Source organism: Triturus cristatus, chromosome 11, assembly GCF_964204655.1.
Source record: "Triturus cristatus chromosome 11, aTriCri1.1, whole genome shotgun sequence".
Lineage (NCBI taxonomy): Eukaryota > Metazoa > Chordata > Amphibia > Caudata > Salamandridae > Triturus > Triturus cristatus.
Genome location: NC_140594.1, coordinates 141,093,712 through 141,114,182, shown reverse-complemented (window position 1 = coordinate 141,114,182; position 20,471 = coordinate 141,093,712). Strand labels below are relative to the sequence as shown.

Here is a 20,471-nt window from a genome sequence, read left to right as displayed (position 1 = left end):
TCTCTGGGTGCACCAGGAGTCGGTAGACTCAAAAATGGTGTTGACAAAGTCGCAAAAAAGTCAGTCAAAAAGTGACTAGAGGTACCGCTCTCTCCGGATCTGCGCTGGCTAGTGCAGATAAACAAAGAACTGACGTCAGTGCGCGAGGCCGGCGCCAACGGTGAACGCGGAGCCGACCGACGCCACATATCGACGCGCAGGGGTACTGCTGACGAAAATATTCTCCGGATCCAGTCTGACGCCTGGGGGTAAATCTAAAGGTAAGGAATCTATAACTAATTGCCTCTTTCAGATTATTAGCCTCAATCATTTTGGACTCCTTATCCGTACGAGTGCCAGGAAAGAATTTGGGTTAACAAAGCCTGCACCACCAGGCTCTCTGGAGTAGGATGTTTGGTGATAAAAGCCTCCAGATGCAGGTCTGTGAGGTCTGGCAGGCAGGAAGAGGGCTTTGACCAGTGCCCATCAGAGTATCAATGAGAGCCTCATTGAAGGGAAGCAAGGCCTCAGATGGTGCAAGCACAGATTGGAGGAAATTAACCTTCGTATTGACAGCGGGCAGCTGCAAACCCAGGACCTCATTTACCCATCTGACCACAACCGCAATTTTCAGTCAGTGGTCCAAGTGGTGAGAGCAACCCTATATCAGGTGAGGTATCAAGCCCATAGGCATCTTGTAATTCCCTGTGAAAACTATCATTATAATGAGGGTGACGACCACCTTTCCATATCTCACATCTTCCTCTCCCTCTGGTGGTTTACTAGAGTTAGGCTGTATAACGACTAGTCGTGCTTTAGTTACTATCTAGGAAAATCTAGGTAAAGTCAATTATGGGTCAGATAGCAGGATCCGAATCGCATCCTCTTACGGCACTGGCGACATTGATACCGGCGTGGACGGGTGGCGAACTGGTGCAGGAGCCTGTCCTGGAGTCGATACTGGACCCGGAACAGGTTGCAAAGAGTCAGCCAGTGCCAGGAAGGCCCTGCTGGCGGTAAACTGACTGGAGGCCTTGCGGCCCGAAGCCACACCCAGGGAGCTGGAAAAACACGGAAGATCTGCAGCATGGTCTTTTTGAAGGCATTGAGTTGCTGCGGTATCAGCGATGGCTCTGGAAACTCAGGGCGTACCAGGACCTTCTAGCGAATCAAGGACCCGAGGGAAAACCGACCAACATGCTTACACACTTGTGCCTTCTCCTTGTACACGGAGTGACGGAATGGGGTTGAGTCCTGCATCGCTTTTTTATGTTAGCATTTAGACTTTGATTTGGACTAACCAAAGGACTTCAGCCGTCAGATAGACCAATAGTGAGAAGGACCCCGGGAGCAAGATAGAAACTGCAACCAGGTCCTGGACTTATCAGAGGATCTACAATTCTTGTCAGGCAACATACAGCTTCAACTTCCCATCCCGAATCGCCTTCAGGTCCAAGAGGGAACAGTTGTGGCACAAATTTGACACACCAGACACAACTCATGGGGGTTAATGACCAACATCTGTTTTCTGCAACCATGTCATGGCTTGAAACCTGTTGTTTTAGGAGAGGACATCGGTGCATAGCACACTAGCATTAAACATGTGGGTAATCGTTGTAGGCTGACGGATGAGTGAGTGGAGCTCCAGATCCATGTCTGCTCCACTCTGCTTCCAGGGTACTAAGTAGCCAGCATTGGGGAGAAAGATTCTGGATCCAGTGTGCCACAGAATGGGGAATATATAATCTAAGGCGAGAAATCTACGTTTAGAAGTATTCATCAGAACAATATTTACACACTACTGTGGCACTGCTGTTTGGCTTACAAGAGCTCCCTTGTAATGTCACTTTACCTGTTGAGGATGGCCTGTCCTCCCAAACACGACTGGTCAGTGGAGTCTTTCTATTACAGTCCCCCTCTGAATGTACAGATGACACTGAAGGCGGTCGCTCCCCAGAGGACAGGCCAGGTGCTGGTGACTTGCTCTTTCTGTTATTAGACCGGGCTGCACTCTTTGGCTTTCCTCCTCCTGAAAATGTAAAACATTGAGTCTTTCTTACTATCGGCTAAAGAAAGCACTGACAAGACAACACTTGGCTTGTTAATCACGGTGAATTATAAAACTGTGCTTTGCAAAGTAAGACCAAAATTACACAACAATATTGATTACCCTAAGCATTGAGCTCACGGATACAAAACTTTTGAATTACTTCCTGCTATTTGGTCGGGTCATCAGCATCGTAGTCCATCTTGGGCCTGGGAGTACCAAGTGGCAAGTTATAACTGGTTAACCCTTGCTGAACTGACACTCTGCCCTTTGAGAATGTATCTATGGCCCTGAACCTATGGAAATTTTAAAAAGATGAAACAGCAGACAAACCTAATAGAAGAGGGGATACTCCCTAGAAATCAGTGTTTTTGAAAATTATTTTTTCATGCACAGAGTGTTACTACATATTGCCATGTTCTGCTGAAATGCTTCTAAAGCTGCACCCTAAAGTACTGTTATATGCAGCTGAGGAAATGCATTGATCAGGTGAGCAAACTGTACTCGAATCGGAAAAAGACTAAGAATTGTAGATCCGTCATCACTGTAATAATTTATACAAATATAGTAAATAGACATATTGCCAGTTTTAGGCCGTGATTATCTTCTGCTGCCAGCGTTGGAATAGATATCCATCACATATATGGAGTTAGAGGCTAAGAGAAAGGTTGCAGCCAAATTCAGGTTTGGCTTCAGGACAAGGGCTTGCCTGAAAATGTTGTGGATGTCAGCAGACATTTCTGTTGCGACTCTTTTCCAAAGGACACATGCAGAATATAGCACATGCTCAGACAATCACTGTCTCCAAAGTCAGAAATGACACAAGCACCACAAAATGAATGTCTAACAGTCCAGTAAACAGTTCTGATTGATACTTTCAACGTATATGATAGGTTGTAGTCTGTGGCACCCTGCCTGACGCAAAATGTAAGCACAGCGGAACTGAATCATTGAGGGGCCAAAACCTTCCCAGAGGATCACAAACCTAAACTGGATATTGTGAGCTGAACGTGTAACTCTTGCCAATCATGGAATGGAGAGATGACCTATCACTGCTTCTCTGGCAAACCAAGTCCACAAAGATTCATTCTACAGGCTGGTATTATGAGGCCTACGGTGTCTACGAGCTGGGCGCTCTGATGTATTTCAGTCTTGTGAACAAGGCTCATCTCCAAGTTCTATCATTTGGCCCTCTGAGGTGCACAAACAACATAATCAATTATTGGGCGGGCTTTTTAAGGACCTGCTCAGCAGATTCAAATTCCACTTGGGCCTTAATTATATTGGACTTATACACCGTCTTTATACCATCAACCATATATGACATCATAGTCTCTATGTTAAGCAATGTGGTGTTAAGGGAAAAACTCTTAAATTGTTTGTCTTTTTTCTGGAGGAGGTACCTTAAAAAGGAATGATTAGCAGCGTCATATCCCCCATCTGTCAATATCTGTACGTGAGCCACTCTGGCCTCGATGCTCACCTCCTCATTGTTTAACATTCATGTGCTTCTACTGACCCCATTTAATCTGGAAGCCTAGATATTTATATGGATGACATCTAACTCCTTTTACAGCTTAGAGAGGCAAATTCTAAACAGGTTGTTTTAACAAATTGCCTTTTTATTGCCAAAAAAAAGGATGGCTCTCAACTGGTTAAAATTAAATATGGAGAAGACAGAGATTTTAGTAGTTAGTAAAAGCCCTTCCGTCTCGTCTTCTTCAATAGGCCGGAGACTTTGAGTTCTTATCCCACCCCCAAATCAGCAGTTAAATCCTGAGGAGTCAAACTTAATCCTAATTTCAAACCGGAAGTTCAAAATGCACAAGTTACTTACTTGTGTAACGATATATCTGTAAGAGACATTAGTTAGTGATAGATTCCTTACCATAGAATATCCCCAGGCTTCAGACTGGATCCGGAAAGTTTTTGTCAGCAGTACTCCTGCGCGTCAGTAGGGGTCGTCGTGGGGCTCCGTGTACGTCGCTGGCATCGTAGCCGCCGAGATGATGTCCTCGGAGCTACTTAGACGCGCGCTGATGTCAGTTCTGTACACAACTTTTCCGCGCCAGGAGCACAGAGCCATGCCAGAGACCGACTAAAGGTGCAATAGAACTAGGGCCGTGAAAGGGATGACCTGAACCCTAGAGAACAGTTCGCAGAACGGGGAGGATGGGCGGGCGGTAATGAATCTATCACTAACTAATGCCTCTTACAGATATATCGCTACACAAGAAAGTAACTTGTGCATCTGAAAGAGACACGTTAGTGATAGATTCCTTACCTTAGAATACATACCCAAGCAATACCAACCCCGGTGGTGGGTCTGCGAAGTGAAATTACACCAGGAAGTCATGGAGAACCGAAAGGCCAAAGAAGCCGTCTCTCCGGACCCGACTGTCAAGACAATAGTGCTTAGTGAAACTATGCAACGACACCCAAGTGGCTGCCTGACAGATGTCTTGCAGGGGGGCACCGCGTCCCAATGCTGTAGTAGCCGCTGTCGCCCTGGTAGAATGTGCACGCAGCCCAACCGGAGGTTCCTTTTTAGCCAGAGAGTAACAGGCTTTAATGCACAAGACAACCCATCGGGAAATGGTTCGCTTGTGCACAGCCCTGCCTTTCTTGGCGCCCACGTAGCCAACAAAGAGCTGGTCATCCACCCGGAACTGTTGTGTGCAGTTAAGATAGAATGAAAGCCCACGTTTTGGGTCCATACGGTGGAGCCTCTCCTCTTCTCTTGAAGGGTGCGGAAAGAAAGTGGGCAGAGTGACAGTTTGCCCGAGATGAAAGGCAGAGACTACTTTCTGTAGAAAGGAGGGACGAGGTCGAAGCACCACCTTGTCCGGATGAATCGCCAGGAAAGGAGGTTTACAGGAAAGAGCCTGGAGCTCCCTCACCCTACGAGCAGATGTGATGGGCACCCGGAAGACAGTCTTCAAAGTCAATAACCGCAAAGGACAGTTCTGAAGAGGCTCAAAGGGAGCGCACATTAAGTATGTGAGAACCAGGTTCAAGTCCCACTGAGGCATCACAAAAGGAATAGGAGGGAAAAGGTGAGTAATGCCTTTGAGAAATCTATTGACAACTGAGGACTTGAAAAGAGAGGGCTGATCAGGCAGTCTAAGAAAGGCTGAAAGAGTAGAAAGGTAGCCCTTGATAGTGCCCAGAGCAGAGCCCTGCTGGGCCAAAGAGAGAAGGAACAATAGGACCTCAGAAAGAGGGGCAGAAAGAGGATCTACAGCTTTCTCTGTGCACCATGCCACAAATTGTTTCCACCGACAGGCGAATACCGTTTTAGTGGAGTGACGCCTGACTGCCAGAATCACATTACAGACTTCAGGAGGCAAGTCAAATGGAATCAGCTGTTGCCGCTCAATCTCCACACAAGGAGGTGGAGGCTGGACAGGTTCAGGTGGAGGACCGTCCGGTTGCTGCGACAGGAGATCCTTCCGAAGAGGCAGTCGGATCGGGAGATCCACGCTCATACCAAGTAGCTCGGGAAACCATAATCTTCGAGCCCAGTCCGGTGCCACAAGAATGGCTTGGGCCCGGTCGCGTCTGATCTTCTTCAGCACTCTGGGCAGAAGTGGTATAGGCGGAAAGGCGTATAATAGACCGCAATTCCACTCGCGACGAAAAGCTTCTCCGAGTGAGTGCCGCCTTGGAAACTCCAACGCGCAGAGTTGCTGACATTGCGCGTTCTCTTCGGTGGCGAATAGATCTAACCAAGGTTCTCCCCAGTGCTGAAAGAGACCTTGTGCCACCTCTGAGTAAACCCGCCATTCGTGATCCAACATGCACCTGCGGCTGAGTTCGTCCGCCCTGGCGTTCAGGGTACCTGCTAGGTGTTGAACCACCAAGGAAATGCCTTGACGTTCCAGCCACGTCCAGAGACGTAGAGCCTCCTGACATAGGGTCCAGGTCCCCACCCCGCCATGCTTGTTGCAGTACCACATGGCGGTGGTGTTGTCTGTGAACACCTGCACTACTCTCCCCTTGACAGAGGGAAGGAATGCTTTCAGTGCAAGTAGGATCGCCCTGAGCTCCATAAGGATGATATGGAGCTTGGACTCCGTCAGAGACCAGAGGCCTCTGATCTCTGCCTCTCCCATGTGGCTGCCCTATCCCAGGAGGGACGCGTCCGTCACTACTGTGTGCTCCGGTTGGAGAAGAGAGAGGGATTTGCCGCTGACCCAACGCTGGTCCGTTAGCCACCACTGCAAGTCCTGTGCAGTGCCCTCCGAGATCTGGACGTAGTCAAGACAGGTTTCCCCGATGCTGCGTCTACTGGAACTTCAGGTCCCACTGCACAGCCCGCATATGCCATCTGGCATGATAGATCAGCAGGATGCAGGAGGCCATGAGGCCCAGCAGCCTCAGGGTCTTCCTGACCGAAACCCAGGACCAGGGCCGAAAGATCGGAATCATAGCCCGAATGTCCTGGAATCGCTGTTCGGGAGGATAAACCCGAAACTGCGCCGTATCCAGAACTGCTCTGATGAAGAGGAGCTGATGAAGAGGAGCTTCTGAGAGGGATTCAGGTGCGACTTCGGCACGTTGATGGAAAACCCCAGCAAATGCAGGAGGTCGGCCATAGTCTGGAGGTGGGAGACGACTGCCGGGGGCGAGCACACCTTCAACAGCCAGTCGTCGAGATAGGGGAAGACTGAAACCCCTGATCTACACAGATGAGCTGCGACCACCGCCATCACTTTTGCGAACACCCACGGGGCGCTGGTAAGGCCGAAAGGGAGCACGGTGAACTGAAAGTGCTCGTGGCCTACCGTGAACCGTAGGTAACTCCAGTGGGCCTGCAGGATGGGGATATGAAAATAAGCATCCTGCAAGCCCAACGCTACCAGCCAGTCTTGCGGGTCTAGGGCAGACGACCTGAGCAAGCGTGCGCATCTTGAACTTCTCCTTCCGGAGGAAGCGATTGACGTTCCGGAGGTCTAAGATAGGACGCAGGCTCTTGTCCTTCTTTGGAACCAAGAAGTAGTGGGAATAACAACCACAACCTACTTCTGGCGTCGGAACGCGCTCAATGGCCCCCTTGGCCAAGAGGGCCGCAACGTCCTGCTGGAGAAGTGACATGTGATCCCCCGACATGCTTTGGTTCTGAGGTGGCATGGCTGGAGGGGTAGACTTGAAGGGGAGGGAGTAGACCCTTTGGTGGTGCGCCAGCGGGCAAGGTGATGGCGAATCCTGCCACCCACTGCCATCTGGTGGGCCTGAAACACCAGACTAGGAAAGTTTTGAGACGGCAGGGGCGATGGTGGATTGACCCACCTGCTGTCCTCAAGACCCACCACGGCGGGTCCCACATCCGCGGCTGCACTGAGACTGCGGCTGCGCAGGCCTGCGGGTCTGAAAGGAACGCACTTGGGCGCCGCGACCCTGACCTCGAAAGGAGCGAAAAGCGGACCCTGAGGGATCATGCATGTTGGCGAGACCCAAGGACTGGGCCGTAGCCCGAGAGTCCATAAAGCGTTCCAGGGTGCTATCCACCTTGTCACCAAAGAGGCGTGTGCCATCAAAAGGCATGTCCAACAAGGTGTTCTGGACATTCCCGGAGAAGCCAGTAGTTCTGGGCCAAGCGTAATGGCGGAGCGCCACCGTTGTGGAAAGTGCCCTGCCGAGGGAATCGGCTGTGTCAAGCCCACAACGGATAGTACATTTAGCAGCATCTCTCCCTTCGGTAATGGACTGGGAGAGCAACGCCTGAGCTTCCACAGGGCGCTGAGGCAGCACCTGTGCCACAGTGTCCCACACAGAATGTGAATAGCGGACCAACAGGTACGCAGTATTCACTGCTTGCAACCCGGAACTGGCAGAAGTGAAAATCTTTTTCCCAAACTGCTCCAGTTTCTTAGATTCCTTGTCTGGAGGCGCAGAAGGGAATGCGCTCGGCGAGGCAGAAGCCAGGACAACCAGACTCGGAGGCATCGGGTGTTGTGTAAGAAAGCTGGGGTCGCCCGGCGCCAGGCGATGGCGGCGTGCCACACCCTTATCTACAGGAACCCCTGTGTTAGGTTTGTTCCAGGTGCTCAACAGGATGTCAGTAAGTGCATTGTTGAAGGGCAGCAGCGGCTCCGCGGAGGAGGACGCGGTCTGCAGCACCTCGGTCAGGAGATTGGTCCTGATAGGCACAGAAGGGAGCTCGAGGTTAAGAGCCTCTGCCGCCCTACGCAACACCATTGAAAAAGTCCCGACCGCCTCTGTAGCCACGGAAGAAGGGGACAATGTACCAGGGTGTGGAGAGAAATCCATATCCACTGGACCCTCCATGTCAACTTCCCATTCAGGCTCATCCTTGCATTGAGCTGCGAGAGGGTCTTCAGACCCCTCCCAGTACTCCCCTTCATCCACCGGTTGTTGAAGAGGCCGGTAAGGACGAGGTGTCCGGGGAAATGGGACAAACTCCCCACCAAGAAAAGGAATCGGGGGGTAAGAGACCAATCCTGGTTCGGCGCAGTCCGGTGTCAGTGACGGCACCGAGGCTGGATCCAGCGCCGCAGAGTATGGTGCTGGCGTAGCCGAGGCAAAAGGCGGCGGCACGGGGCAGACCCACCCAACGGGTCCGCGGGGCCCGAAGGCGCTCCGGAGGGACCCAATGGGTCAAACAAATTGCGCGAAGCTGACAACCAGGGCCTGTACCTCGCCCGGAGTCGCGTGCGGGCCTGGAAAAGGCGGGTAGGCCGCAGGCAACAACGGAGGCTCCATCAGAGCCGCAGGGGAGTGACCGCCCGCCCCCTCCACCGCCTCGCGCGACCGGTGAGGGGTAGAGGAAGAGCGATATCGCTTCTTCAACTTTTTATGGCGCTGTGACTTACCTGTCCTCGATTCCGGTGAGCGATGGTGATGGCTCCGCGACCAGTCCCTCGACCTCCCACGGGAGCGGGACCTCGATCGGCACGGAACCGATTGTCGGACCCCCAACAACTTTCGGGAACGCTCCCACAAAGCTTTCGGCGCCATGGCCCGACATTCGGGGTGCGCCTCGGTGTCATGGGCGTGCCACAAGCAGAAGAGACACATGTCGTGCGGTTCCGCTACCGACATGTTCAGACGACACTTCTAAATCTCAAATCATCAAACACATGGTCTTTGAGTTTACAGAACAAAGAAGTCTGAATTCGGCATTTGCTATTAGCCAAACATATTCTTTATAAGTTATACTGTCTTCCCACACAGAACCTTCTACCTTCAGTATTGTTAACCCATTTCACGAACCCTCTTTCAAGGTGCTGGCTGCACCCCTTATGTAACAACTCCTGAATCATAGGTAAAAGTAAAGGGAGCTCTATGCTAAGGTAACCATCAGAAAGATCTAATGACAAAGAGAGGAGGCTGACATTTACTTACTTGGAAATTGGGGCGATTAGGATGGGAGGGATAAATAGATACAATTCTGTGGAAGTCCAAGAAATGAAAAACTATTTTTAACAGGCTAAAAGGATGAGGGATAAAAGTGAGGACGACGTACAAGTTATTTACCTTTGGTAAAACTGTCTGGTGTAAACTCTAACTGCAGATTCCTCACCTTCTCTATCTTCCCAGTATGGAAACTCTTGCAATAGCTCATGCGTGCCAGAAGGTGGCACTATCATCCTCCATGGTGGCTACTGAGACGATGAAAAAAACCGATATACAGGTGAAATCCGTACAAGCTGATATCAGTTTGTTTAATGTTCTTTTCTGTGCTTAAGATGCAGAGCGAGGTTGGTGAATTGAAATGAGTGGGAAGTGTAAAAAACTACTTAGGAACCATATTCGTTCCTGTAAATCCACTCCACAGAACGAGTGATGAGAAATCTGAAGTTGGAGAATCCACCAGAAAAAGCATTACCGAAGTAACTTATTTTTCTAATGGCTAGTTCGAACTGGAGACTCCTCCCGCTGTGAATTGATACCAAAGCAATGCATTCTCCAAGGAGGTGGATCAGAGGAGTGGAACTGCAGGACAAAGCAGGCAAAATGACACTCCATGCAGACTCAAGAGTCGATACAGTAGGACCTGATGAAAGTATAGACGGGTGTCAATGTGTGCGATCTTGCAAAGATGGGTAAATTCAGAACTCCCGAGCCAAAACCATAGTCATAGACTTTACTCTTCTGATTTGAGCTTGACAACCATTTGAAGGATCTTTTTTGGCCAAGGCAAAACAAAGTTTAATTCAAAGAGCAATCTCTCGCATTTTCAGCCGGTCTTTCCCTTCTTCACACAAGCAAATCCAACAAAGATCTTATTTGTCCAGCTGTTACTCCTCAGTCTTACCGATGTTTAAACTATGGACTCGCTTAGGATTTAAATGGTGTAGGGGGTGTGATGGGTTACACCACTTTTGGCAGAAAGGACAAATAAGTTCAAAGTACCACATTCGCAGGAAAAAAGGCAGCATACAGAGGCCAGACGGACAATACTTACGGCTCCCTGACACGATGACGGAACGTGGATTGCACCTCCTAGAGGACATCAATAAGAAAACTCTAGAACTCAACAAGCTGGATACAATGTATTTCTGCCCTCCACCACCTCCAGGTGCCAATCATGATTGGCAAGGTGACTACTCTGCTCATCTTCTCCGACATTGAGACTCATTAGATGACTGGGGAAATCTGGGAAGCTCCAGCTATTCCCACAGCTTTAAGGCCTTCAGAAATAGTCAAGACACCCTAAACCCCCCTGCTTGCTGCAGAACCACATGATGTCCATGTTGTCGGATACAAACTGGAAAAAGCTGCCATAGGTGGAAGGCACAAAGGTCCAGCTGGATGGCAACGTGATAGCACTGGCACATCCGAAACCAGAGGTCTCGGACATCCACCTCATTCACATGCTCTTCCGAGGAGCGGGTAGGCACTTCTCTCAGCACTGTACCTAAAAAAGAGGCGTGGCAAATGGTTGCATGTCACCTTTGGCTTCCTTGATTCACCACTGAAGATCTCAGACAGCCCTGTTAGAGATGCAGAACTTGTTAAAAATGTAATTATAATGTGAGTCCCCCTGCAGACGTACTTTCCAATGAAGGACCAGATGTGTCTACGAGCAAGAGGCACCAGATGAATGCAAGAAGCTAGCAGACCAAACAGCCTCAGAACTGTCAAAACTGAGACAGTAGCTCATGCTTGAAACTTCAGGTCCATATCCTGAATGTGCATGACTTGCTGTGGTGGTGGATAACCTTCAGAGTAACCGTGTCATAACAGTCCCAAAGATGTGCAGCCCTAAGATGGAGTAGAAATCCAGGCTTGAAAACACCACAGTTTTTTTCAAGTGGTCTGACGCTGGCTGAGATGAGCGAACTTTCAACTTCCAAGCATTAGGTACAAGAAAACCTGTGTATCGAACACCAGCAAAGATGAGCCATGGCCATCAATATGACCTTCGTGAAGAACACATGGGGCTGATGTTCGGCCAAATGGAAGGCCAGTGAATTGAAATGATTTTATTCGACTACAAAGAGGGGGTATTTCCTGTGGAACTGCAGAGTCGGTACATGAAAATATGTATCCTGCAGGTAGAAGAACAACACAAATGCATCGTCCTCCTTGGGGACCAGGAAGTATATTGAGAATAGCATCTCATTCCACAATGGGTGCAATCTAAATCGGACGCTGGGTGAGTAGCTGAGGATGATCACTCTTCCAATGTCTAGAAAAAAATTGGATGAACGTGGGGAGGCGTATGCAAAAGTGAAGAGCATAATATAGATGGGCAATTCGAACAACCCAATCGGTCTGAAGTGATCGAGCACAAGGCAATACCAGAATTAGTCCCATACTGGATTCACGCACTGGATGGAAAAGCTAAAGAGGTTTGGTTTTGGTTTTGGTTCTGTTGTGAGAAGAGAAGGAGGAACATTTGTGATGCAGCTGCTGACCTTGTCCTCAGGCATTGGCCCTGCCCAAGAGCCAGAAAACGTTTACACCGATTGTTACACAGGCTATGAGGGGTGTGTACAAGAACAGGCAAGGCCCCTCAAATATCTACTAAATTTAGTGTTAACTGCTGATGGAACAGGCGAGCAAGGGAACATAATCCTTAGGAAAGCACAATAGCTCTGTTGGCTTTAAAGCTCTTGAGAGCGTAATTTGCTTTTTTTCTTAAAGTTTCCATATGAAATGCTTCGATATCCCGAAAACCAGGTGTATCGCATTTAAGTACTGTGTATGACAACACTATTGCCCATGGCCCAAGTAACATTATTAGTGTTTGAGACCAGATTATATATTAGGTGTCATCTTGTGGAGCCTGGACAAAAACATTTTGAAAATCCTCAGTCCAAACTTTGCACCATAATGTAAAGGGTGAGGCTATAATGACCAAGGAAGCAAACTGTATCCAAGGAATGGAGTGTTAGGCTGACCAATTGGAAATCTTTCTTGCCCACTGCCTCAGTCCTTTCAATGCCCTGTCCAGGAGTTTGGGTTAGCTTTGTTCATGAAGGCCAAAACCACTAGACTATCTCCAGAATTGGTGGGCATTACATCAGGGATTTCATGTCACTGGCCTAAGTCGTCTTGCAACAAGTCAACTCGCGGGTGTGGCTAAACAAGGTTTTAATTACATGCATAATAAAATCAGTCAGGGCCTCGGTAAGTGCAGCATTGGTTTTGAAGTGGGAGGCCCAGGCTTCAAAATCTGTCGAGCAGTCCCTCGCACCAGCATGGCAAAAGCAGTACCCTCTTCTGCTGGGGGCTCTAAAAGTGGATTTACGTCTCACTCTAGGGAGGTATCTAGGCCACTGATACTTTGAAGCTCAAGATATAAGCCCGCAACGACATAATGGGAAGGGAGTAAGAGATCTGTCTCCCTGTCAACAGCCTCATCAGTAAGGCATGCTCAAGACTCAGCACAGAGTCAGCATCGGAACCAAAGACTGCCTCCAGCATCTGAAAATACAGCCATAAAGGAACAGAGGCACACTTGTTCTCAGGGTGCGTTGGAGCTTGTTTATGGTGTAGTATGGACACAGGGTGAGTCTGTACCAACCCAGTTGGAGATAGGAAATCAGAGTACCGTTACCAGCGCCTCTGGAGCCAGTAAAGGAATAACCAGCAACACCTGCGAAATGAGCATCAAGGTGTGACCCAAAGCCGAAGGAGGAACAAGCAGAGGTTATCTGGAGTCAGTCAGCACCAGGGGTGAGCCTGTGGGCCAACTGGGGGCTCTAATGGATCTGTGGAGTCAAAAGGGACAATAGAGCAATGACGAACCAGCTTAAAAAAAGTAGCATTGCCTCTTTGAAGGCTGTTGGAACTCGGGGTGAATCGACTCCAGGTTCAGCATTGGATCAGAGTCAAAGGTTGAAGCTGGAGTTGTCTTCCAACATGCACAGCACAACCTGAAACCTGTAATTTTTGGGGGCACCATGCCGACACACTGCCAAGAAAGTTCAGAACGAACTTCCATCAAAGGACTAAAACCAGTAGGAGCATCACTCCATATCGGCATTGAAGGACGCGGAAAAAGAGGAACTGACACCAGAGTGCAGGGGTGGCTTTAGTGTCATCATGTCCGAAGACAGGACAGAGTTGTGACGGAGGCCATTGTCTCTACCAACCAGCATGCAGGAGGTATTGCAATACTTTCTGGATTAAGTCTGCTTCCTGGGGAGATTCACAAGGTGAGGGATTTGTAGTCAGAAGAAGCTGTCTGGGTGTCCTGGTTTCATATAAAACTCAGACGCCCCGGGTAGTACATTACCGCAGTCTGCACATAAGAGTATGGAACAAAAATACATCCTTTATGCAAAGAAATGTTAATGTTTCACCTATACACATTCGAAATGGACTTCTTTAAGTGATCAATAAAGCAAGGGAAACTCTGTGTACTATGCAAGATGCTAAGAGATCCAAGTTGGAGGCCATCCCATGACTGTACGCAAAAAGTATCCAATCGAAGCAAGGAAACTATGATAAGAAAATCCTACTAGATGAATCTCTAGGCTCTGGAGGGGTGTTATATAATGTTTGGTGCAGACTCCACAGGGGCATCTGGAGGAAAATAAATTCCAGAAAATTGAATGATCCTTCAGAGTAGCCAGTCATCAAGAGTGTTCAAAACAAGTTCACATTTGTTGGTGGCAGCCTATGCTTTAGAGGGTTAACCTTAAAACTATACACACCTGCACAAAGAAAGACTTAAGTGCGTAATTTTAGGCATTCCTGAACTAAAATTAGGCTAGGCTGTACAAAAGAAAGGGGTATGGCCATTTGGTTCAACAGTGAAGAACCAGTAGAGTTGCTGTGATTACAACAAGAGGTTGGGGAAGAAGACATATAGACGGATACTTTCCCATTGGTCTGTCAGGGGCATCACCAACCCAAAAACTCTACCAAAATAAATATATGTCATTGACATAATACACAAATTCACATTTTGCTACGGTGAAAACCAATACCATCCATGCTGTGGCAGAGAGGAAACAGAAAGAATAGCATTTCCCAGCAGAAAGGAAATGGATTAAGCTCTTGAAAACAGGCAGAGCTTATAAAATATAGATGAAGAAAATTAAAAGAGAAGGGAGTTCACTGAGCTGAAGAAGTTCAAGTCTACAGGGTAAGGCTCTACCTCAATTTTAAGAAATGTTACAAGGAAAAATAAGGAGATGGCAATATGCTTAACCCATATCTGTTGTTTTTCACTTCTTGCGCTTGTTTTCAATTCTGCGAGCATATATATTATTTCTTATTCCTTTTGTTGAAGTACTTTTTTTGTGAGAATTTTCTTTTATCAGAAACTTTTTCTTTCACGGATAAAATGTTCTTCAAACATGACATGCATAACTTCACTTAGATTGCCATGAAGAACAAGTTGCTTACCTGCAGTAATGCTCTTTCTGGTGGATACTATCTAACCGTAGATTCCTCACCTTTAGAATATCCTCGAGGCGCTGGACTGGATCTGCCCTTTTTTTACATCCATGCTCCTATGCACCCCATGTCCACTAGGCAGCGCCATGCACCTCAGTATTGGCTTCATTCTGCCCAGACGTGACGGAGCAAAGCTGCAAATAAGCAGCACCGCTGTATGGCAAGGTCAGTTTCTTGCTCGACTCTTTCTGCACCTTTGGACACGTGGTATAATACAATTCTTGGTACCAGTGTGTAGGTCTCCAATTTGGGACCTTTTCAGATGGTAAAAAAGAGACCATTCAACAAGCTATAGATGTGGGAATGCAGTGAGGAATCTGCACACAGATTATCCACCAGAAATAGCATTACCAAAGTAACTTGTTCTTCTGATGGATACTTATAACCATATATTCCTCACCTAGAAAATCGATAAAGCAAAACCCCACAGGTGGCGGGACCCAAATCAAAAGGTCCTACAGGTCCGAGCAGGAAAAATGCCCATCCTGTCGCACCTGCTTGTCAAGGCAGTAGTGCTTTGAGAATGTGTGCACTGATGCGCATGTCACAGCCCGACAGACGTCAAGAAAAAGCCCTCTGTGAGCCAGGGCACTGTTGGCAGTCGTAGCCTGGGTAGAATGGGCTCCCAGACTTTCTGAAGGCCGCTTTTTAGCCCATGTGTAGCAGTTGTTACATCAGAGAACTACCATTCATCTCCACAGAGTCATCTTCAGCACTGCCTTACCCTTCGTTGCCTCCGAGAACCACAGAAAGAGCTGATCATCCACCCAATAGTCTTTGGAACAATTCATGTATAAGCTTCCGACTCATTTGGGCTCCAGCCAATGGAGCCTCTTCTCCTCTTTGGAGGGGTGATTCAGAACAAAGATTGATGGGAGGGTGATAGGTTTCCCAACGTGAAAAGGAGTCACAACTTTTTGCAAAAAGGCTGCCCTGGTCCTCAACACCAGTTTGTATGGGGAAAAAGGTGGCGTACGGTGGCTGCACCAAGAGAGCTTTGGCGCTCATGCAGGTGACCAGCTGAAGTACTTGCAATGGGACAGACAGTTTTTATAGTCAAAAGACTCAAAAAGCAGATGTTTACTAGCTCAAAGGGGTGCACCCAAGGAACATCAGCACCAGATTAACATCCCACTGTGGCATCACAAACTGTTTGGCTTGTGGCCTGATGTGGAGTTTGTGGCAGCCTACAAATTTGCCCAAGTGCCTGGCATAAATGGAGGTGTAAATTGCACAGGATTGACTGCAGAGCCTTGCCCTGCTTCTTTGACAGAAGACCCTCCTGAAGTGGCAGTGTGATTGGAGGGCTTTTGCTCATTTCTAGAAAGTCTGGGTATCACACTCTCCTGGTCCAGTCCTTAACGCCAAGGATGACTTGGACCCAGTCATTCCTGATCTTCTTCAGAACTTGGGGTGGCAGATGAAGAGGCACTCTAGCCAGAATGAGTCTCCTAGGAAGATCTTTCTTATGAACTCCAGTGCGCAAATGTTTTGAAACCGCACATTCGTCTGTGGTGAAAATGTCCAACCAGGCTTCTCCCCACTGTTGGAAGATGACCTGCAGCACCTCAGTGTTCAACCGCCATTCATGATCTACGAGGCACCTTGAATTGTGCCACCCTAAGGGACCCCACACCAAGCACAGGAAGACTGTCCCTGCAGGCTGCAATTCATGGTACAGACAAAAGTGAAAACCCAACATGTCACACATCCCTTTGTGCCATGCCCACAGACACTGCATGCAGCCTGGGTCAGTCACCTCTACAGCAGGCCTTACAGCCCTAATGCAGAGTGCACTATACTGCATGGGTGGATATATCTGCATGAGCAGATATGACCCTGTGCTGGGCAGTTCAATTACTGCCAGTACAAGTGACCAGGGAAGCCATTTTAAGTGCATGTGCTGAACACTGGTGAAAAAGACTTCCCCAGCTACATGATGGCTTCACTGAATCCCAAGATGTTTGGTATCAAACATCTCGTATTATTAAACGCACCGATTCCTGAAAACCTACAACTACTAGTGTGCTGACTGACTGGTCCGAGCCAGTCTGCCACCACAGACATGTTTCTGACCCCAGGGGTGTGGGCCTCTGCTCTCAGGAGGCCAGGAACAAAGCCTAAACGGCCAGAGGGTGTTTACACCCCCTCCCACAGGATGACCTGCACATTAGCATTCCACGACAGGTATCTTCAAACAGCCCACCGCCTTTGGTATGCAAATCTGGCTTCAGGGAGCGGTGGGGGATCGTGGGGAACAATTTAGGATACACCTTGGCAGTGGAAGCTTGGATCACCAAACTATTAGAAGTAGGATGCAGGGTAAGAAATTAAGGTTTACATGACACCTGTCTGTGGTGTCTGGCCACCTGTGTTTACTAGTGGCGTACAGCACGGTTTACACCAAGTGCCTGTAAAGGTGTTAGTTAGTTCTTCAGTAAACGGTAAGGGCTCAGAAGTAGTTGACCTGGGTTGGAGAACTTCAGTACGTACATTTGGTTTAACGTCAATAGAGAGAAGTTGTAGATCCAGGATGTCAGCAGCACATTGATGAATATCACAAATGAAGCACTTTCTTCCACTGGAGGGCTAAGAGAGAATCAACCCTGTATCAGGGTAAGTATCCAACTCACTGACCTCCTGTAAATCCATATATAAACTGTCATCAACATAATGTGGGGGTAAATTATCCCTATCATCTCCACTGTCATCTCCAAGTGGCAGCAAACTCTGGTCAGAGTAGGAACTGAAAAGCAGGTGGCGCAACATGGATGTCTCTTTGGTAAACGGATCGTTTGGTCTCAATCACACAGTAAGGGGAACTGGGTGCACTGGAGTGTAGTCAGACTGTGATCGTGTCGGGGTCAAGGAGGATTCAGATTGAGGTCAAACACCGGCGCCAGCATAGAACCCACCTCCGGTGCTATCCGGACCAGAATATGTCTTAAAGCTGGAATGTAAGTCTGCACCAGAGTCACTGCTGAATCTGAGGCAGGTTCCAGGGACTCAGCACAGAGAATGGATCTGCCGGGGTAACCCAAATGGAGGTCCCTGCGGATCCTTGCGACCAAAGATGCGCTAGAGGGAGCCCGAAGAGTGAAAAAAATATGCTGCAGCATCACCAATGGCTAGGAGCACAACTGGATAAACTGTACAATCAGCTCGTCAAATAAAGATTGGAGGAGAGATTGTGGCAAATTGATGCCCTTGTGAATTCTCTTTCTCTAGAAAGTGGCAGGCTGGGGTTGAGTCCCGGTTCGCCTTTTGGTATTTTGTCCTTCAAGCTTGAACTTTGGTTTACCAGTCTAAGGATTCTCCACTGGCTTTCGGTAAGAAAGAGAGGCCGTTTTAAAATTCTATGCCTCACCCACAAGATTATATACAGAACCGGACCCTGTTATTTAGCGAAAAAGCTCAACAGGTATCAGCCAGGAAGACTTTCAAGATCTAGCACAAAATCTCTCCTTCCCCCGCTACGAATTCGCACTGTATGAAGCGGAGAACAATCTGTTTCCTTTCTTGCCCACGACCTCTGGAATAAGCTTCCGTCTCATCTTCTGTCCATCTCTGATCACAAGCTTTTTCGGAAGGAATTACAAACATGACTATTTGATCAGAAATAACGCTGTCCAGATCTTTACGGAGTTCTGCAAGCGCCATGAGACCGTTCAGGTGATTTGTGCGCTCAATAAGTTCCTTTGACTTAAATGACTCCTATATGAGGCTCTGCTCTGCTCTGCCACTTCCAGGAGGGAATGAAGCTAATGCAGAGATACAAGTCGCCAGTTAGTGGCGTGTGGAAGAGCTGCAGTGAAAACATCTGCATCCATTCTGGAGACTGGGGGATATTCTAAAGGTGAGAAAACTACAGTTAGAAGTATCCATCAGAAATGCCTCTTTAGCTTTCAAAGGATTCACTATAATTGCATGTACTAGGATTGTATGAACTGTACGCTCAAACTGTTGTTCTGTCAATAACCGCAATTTTCTCTCCAAACATGTTTAATAAATTAAAATAGTATTTAAAAAAGGCAGGCTTAATGATGACTATGTATATAATTCTTATGGTGTCGCTCAATTTTAAGTATGCAGTAGACTCTGGCTATGATGTCACAAGCAATATAAGTTGAATGCAAGCAAGTCACGAACATGTAAAAACAGATCACTATAGTTAGAAAGCATTCTCGCCGGACGTCACACTTAACCTTATAAGTTTTAGGCTGCTAATTAGTCACTGTACTTTTAACAACCAATTTCTGTGATCTAAACTCCAATACAAAAGCCTGTGTTGGTCTCTAGTTTGACTGTCTAAACCCCATGCATGGTCTTCTCCCTGACATTAGGAAACCCTGTTTCATGCCTTGCCACTATTCTGTGGCATAGCCGTGTACCCAAATCTAGGACTATGGACTTTTAAGAACTGCCAGCTTAGATGCCTCTTGGCCTCTCCAGGTGCAAACAGTTTACTTGCAATTTTCTTTATGGACTCCAATATCCTTTCCGTACAGGAGTACCACCTTCTACAATGCTGTGCTTGTATTTACATGGCACATCTCGAAAATGGGTCTACTGCCCTGATCAAAAAGTGGTCAATTATGCTACATTCTCCAGTTTGGAACACCTTAGGCAATAGTGGTTGAATTCCAATGAGAAGCACATCACAGAAAATCATAGTACACAAATTATCAAATAGACAATGGGAGCAGAACACGAAGGTAGGGGAGGCACGAACAGGAAATCTCTCCTGAAAAATTGCTAAATGTACTTTTAAAACAACTTTTTTTCATTTATGAACTACTGGAGAGGGAAAGGATGTGTAGTGAAATCCTTTTTCCCCAAACTAAACACTTGTCTTCATTCTTATCTCGTTATTCTTTTTCCATGATCTTCAAAATCAATATACCACCAACGGCTTGTTTCAATTTTGGCTTTAGATATACGTTGATGGTATAATAATTCTGAAATAATATAGAATAGGTCAATATTTTTAAACTCCATTTTGCAGTACTAATTGGGTTAAGTTATAAAAAAAGAAAAACAATTGTGGATGACCCCTTAATTAAAAATAAATATATTTAGGTAATTGGAAAGATTTGTAGCACACAGAATAAATTTGGAGACATGATTTGGAGCATGTACTATTTCAGTTTCCCAAATTGGTGGACCTTTGAAGGAGGTATCTTTATAGGACAAGAAATGGCCATGGATTACAACTTTGTGTCTGTCAACAGGACAGATACTAACCCAGAGTCATTAAATGCTCCTTATAAATGTTTACTTTTTAAAAAAAAGTTATTTTCTTTCATTCAAAACAAAAATGAAATGATATGTACTTATATATTTCATGCAAATAGCGGTGTTTCGATGCATTTAGCTCTGCTGATCTTCCTTGAAGGTCTTTATCAAAACGAATACATTGTGAATTGAAAATTAATATTACGTGAAACAAGACTTTGAGGATGAGCCACTAAAAGTAAGTGTCTTATTTACTGCTTTCAAAATTTAACTTTTCACAGGAACAAAAAAATATGTTTGACAAGGTTTTCTGAGTAAACCGTTTGTG

The 20,471-nt window shown here is 47.2% G+C and overlaps 1 protein-coding gene across 14 annotated transcripts in view; it reads right to left on the bottom strand.

The window, feature by feature from the left end:
• Positions 1–20,471, bottom strand: part of NCOR2 (nuclear receptor corepressor 2) — a 1,213,077-nt gene that overhangs the window by 12,965 nt on the left and 1,179,641 nt on the right. For all 14 annotated transcript variants that reach the window (XM_085635706.1, XM_085635715.1, XM_085635711.1 and 11 more), the window contains one exon: positions 1,832–2,008. In XM_085635706.1, the coding sequence (XP_085491832.1) occupies positions 1,832–2,008 (177 nt within the window). The remainder of the gene's footprint in view (positions 1–1,831; positions 2,009–20,471) is intronic.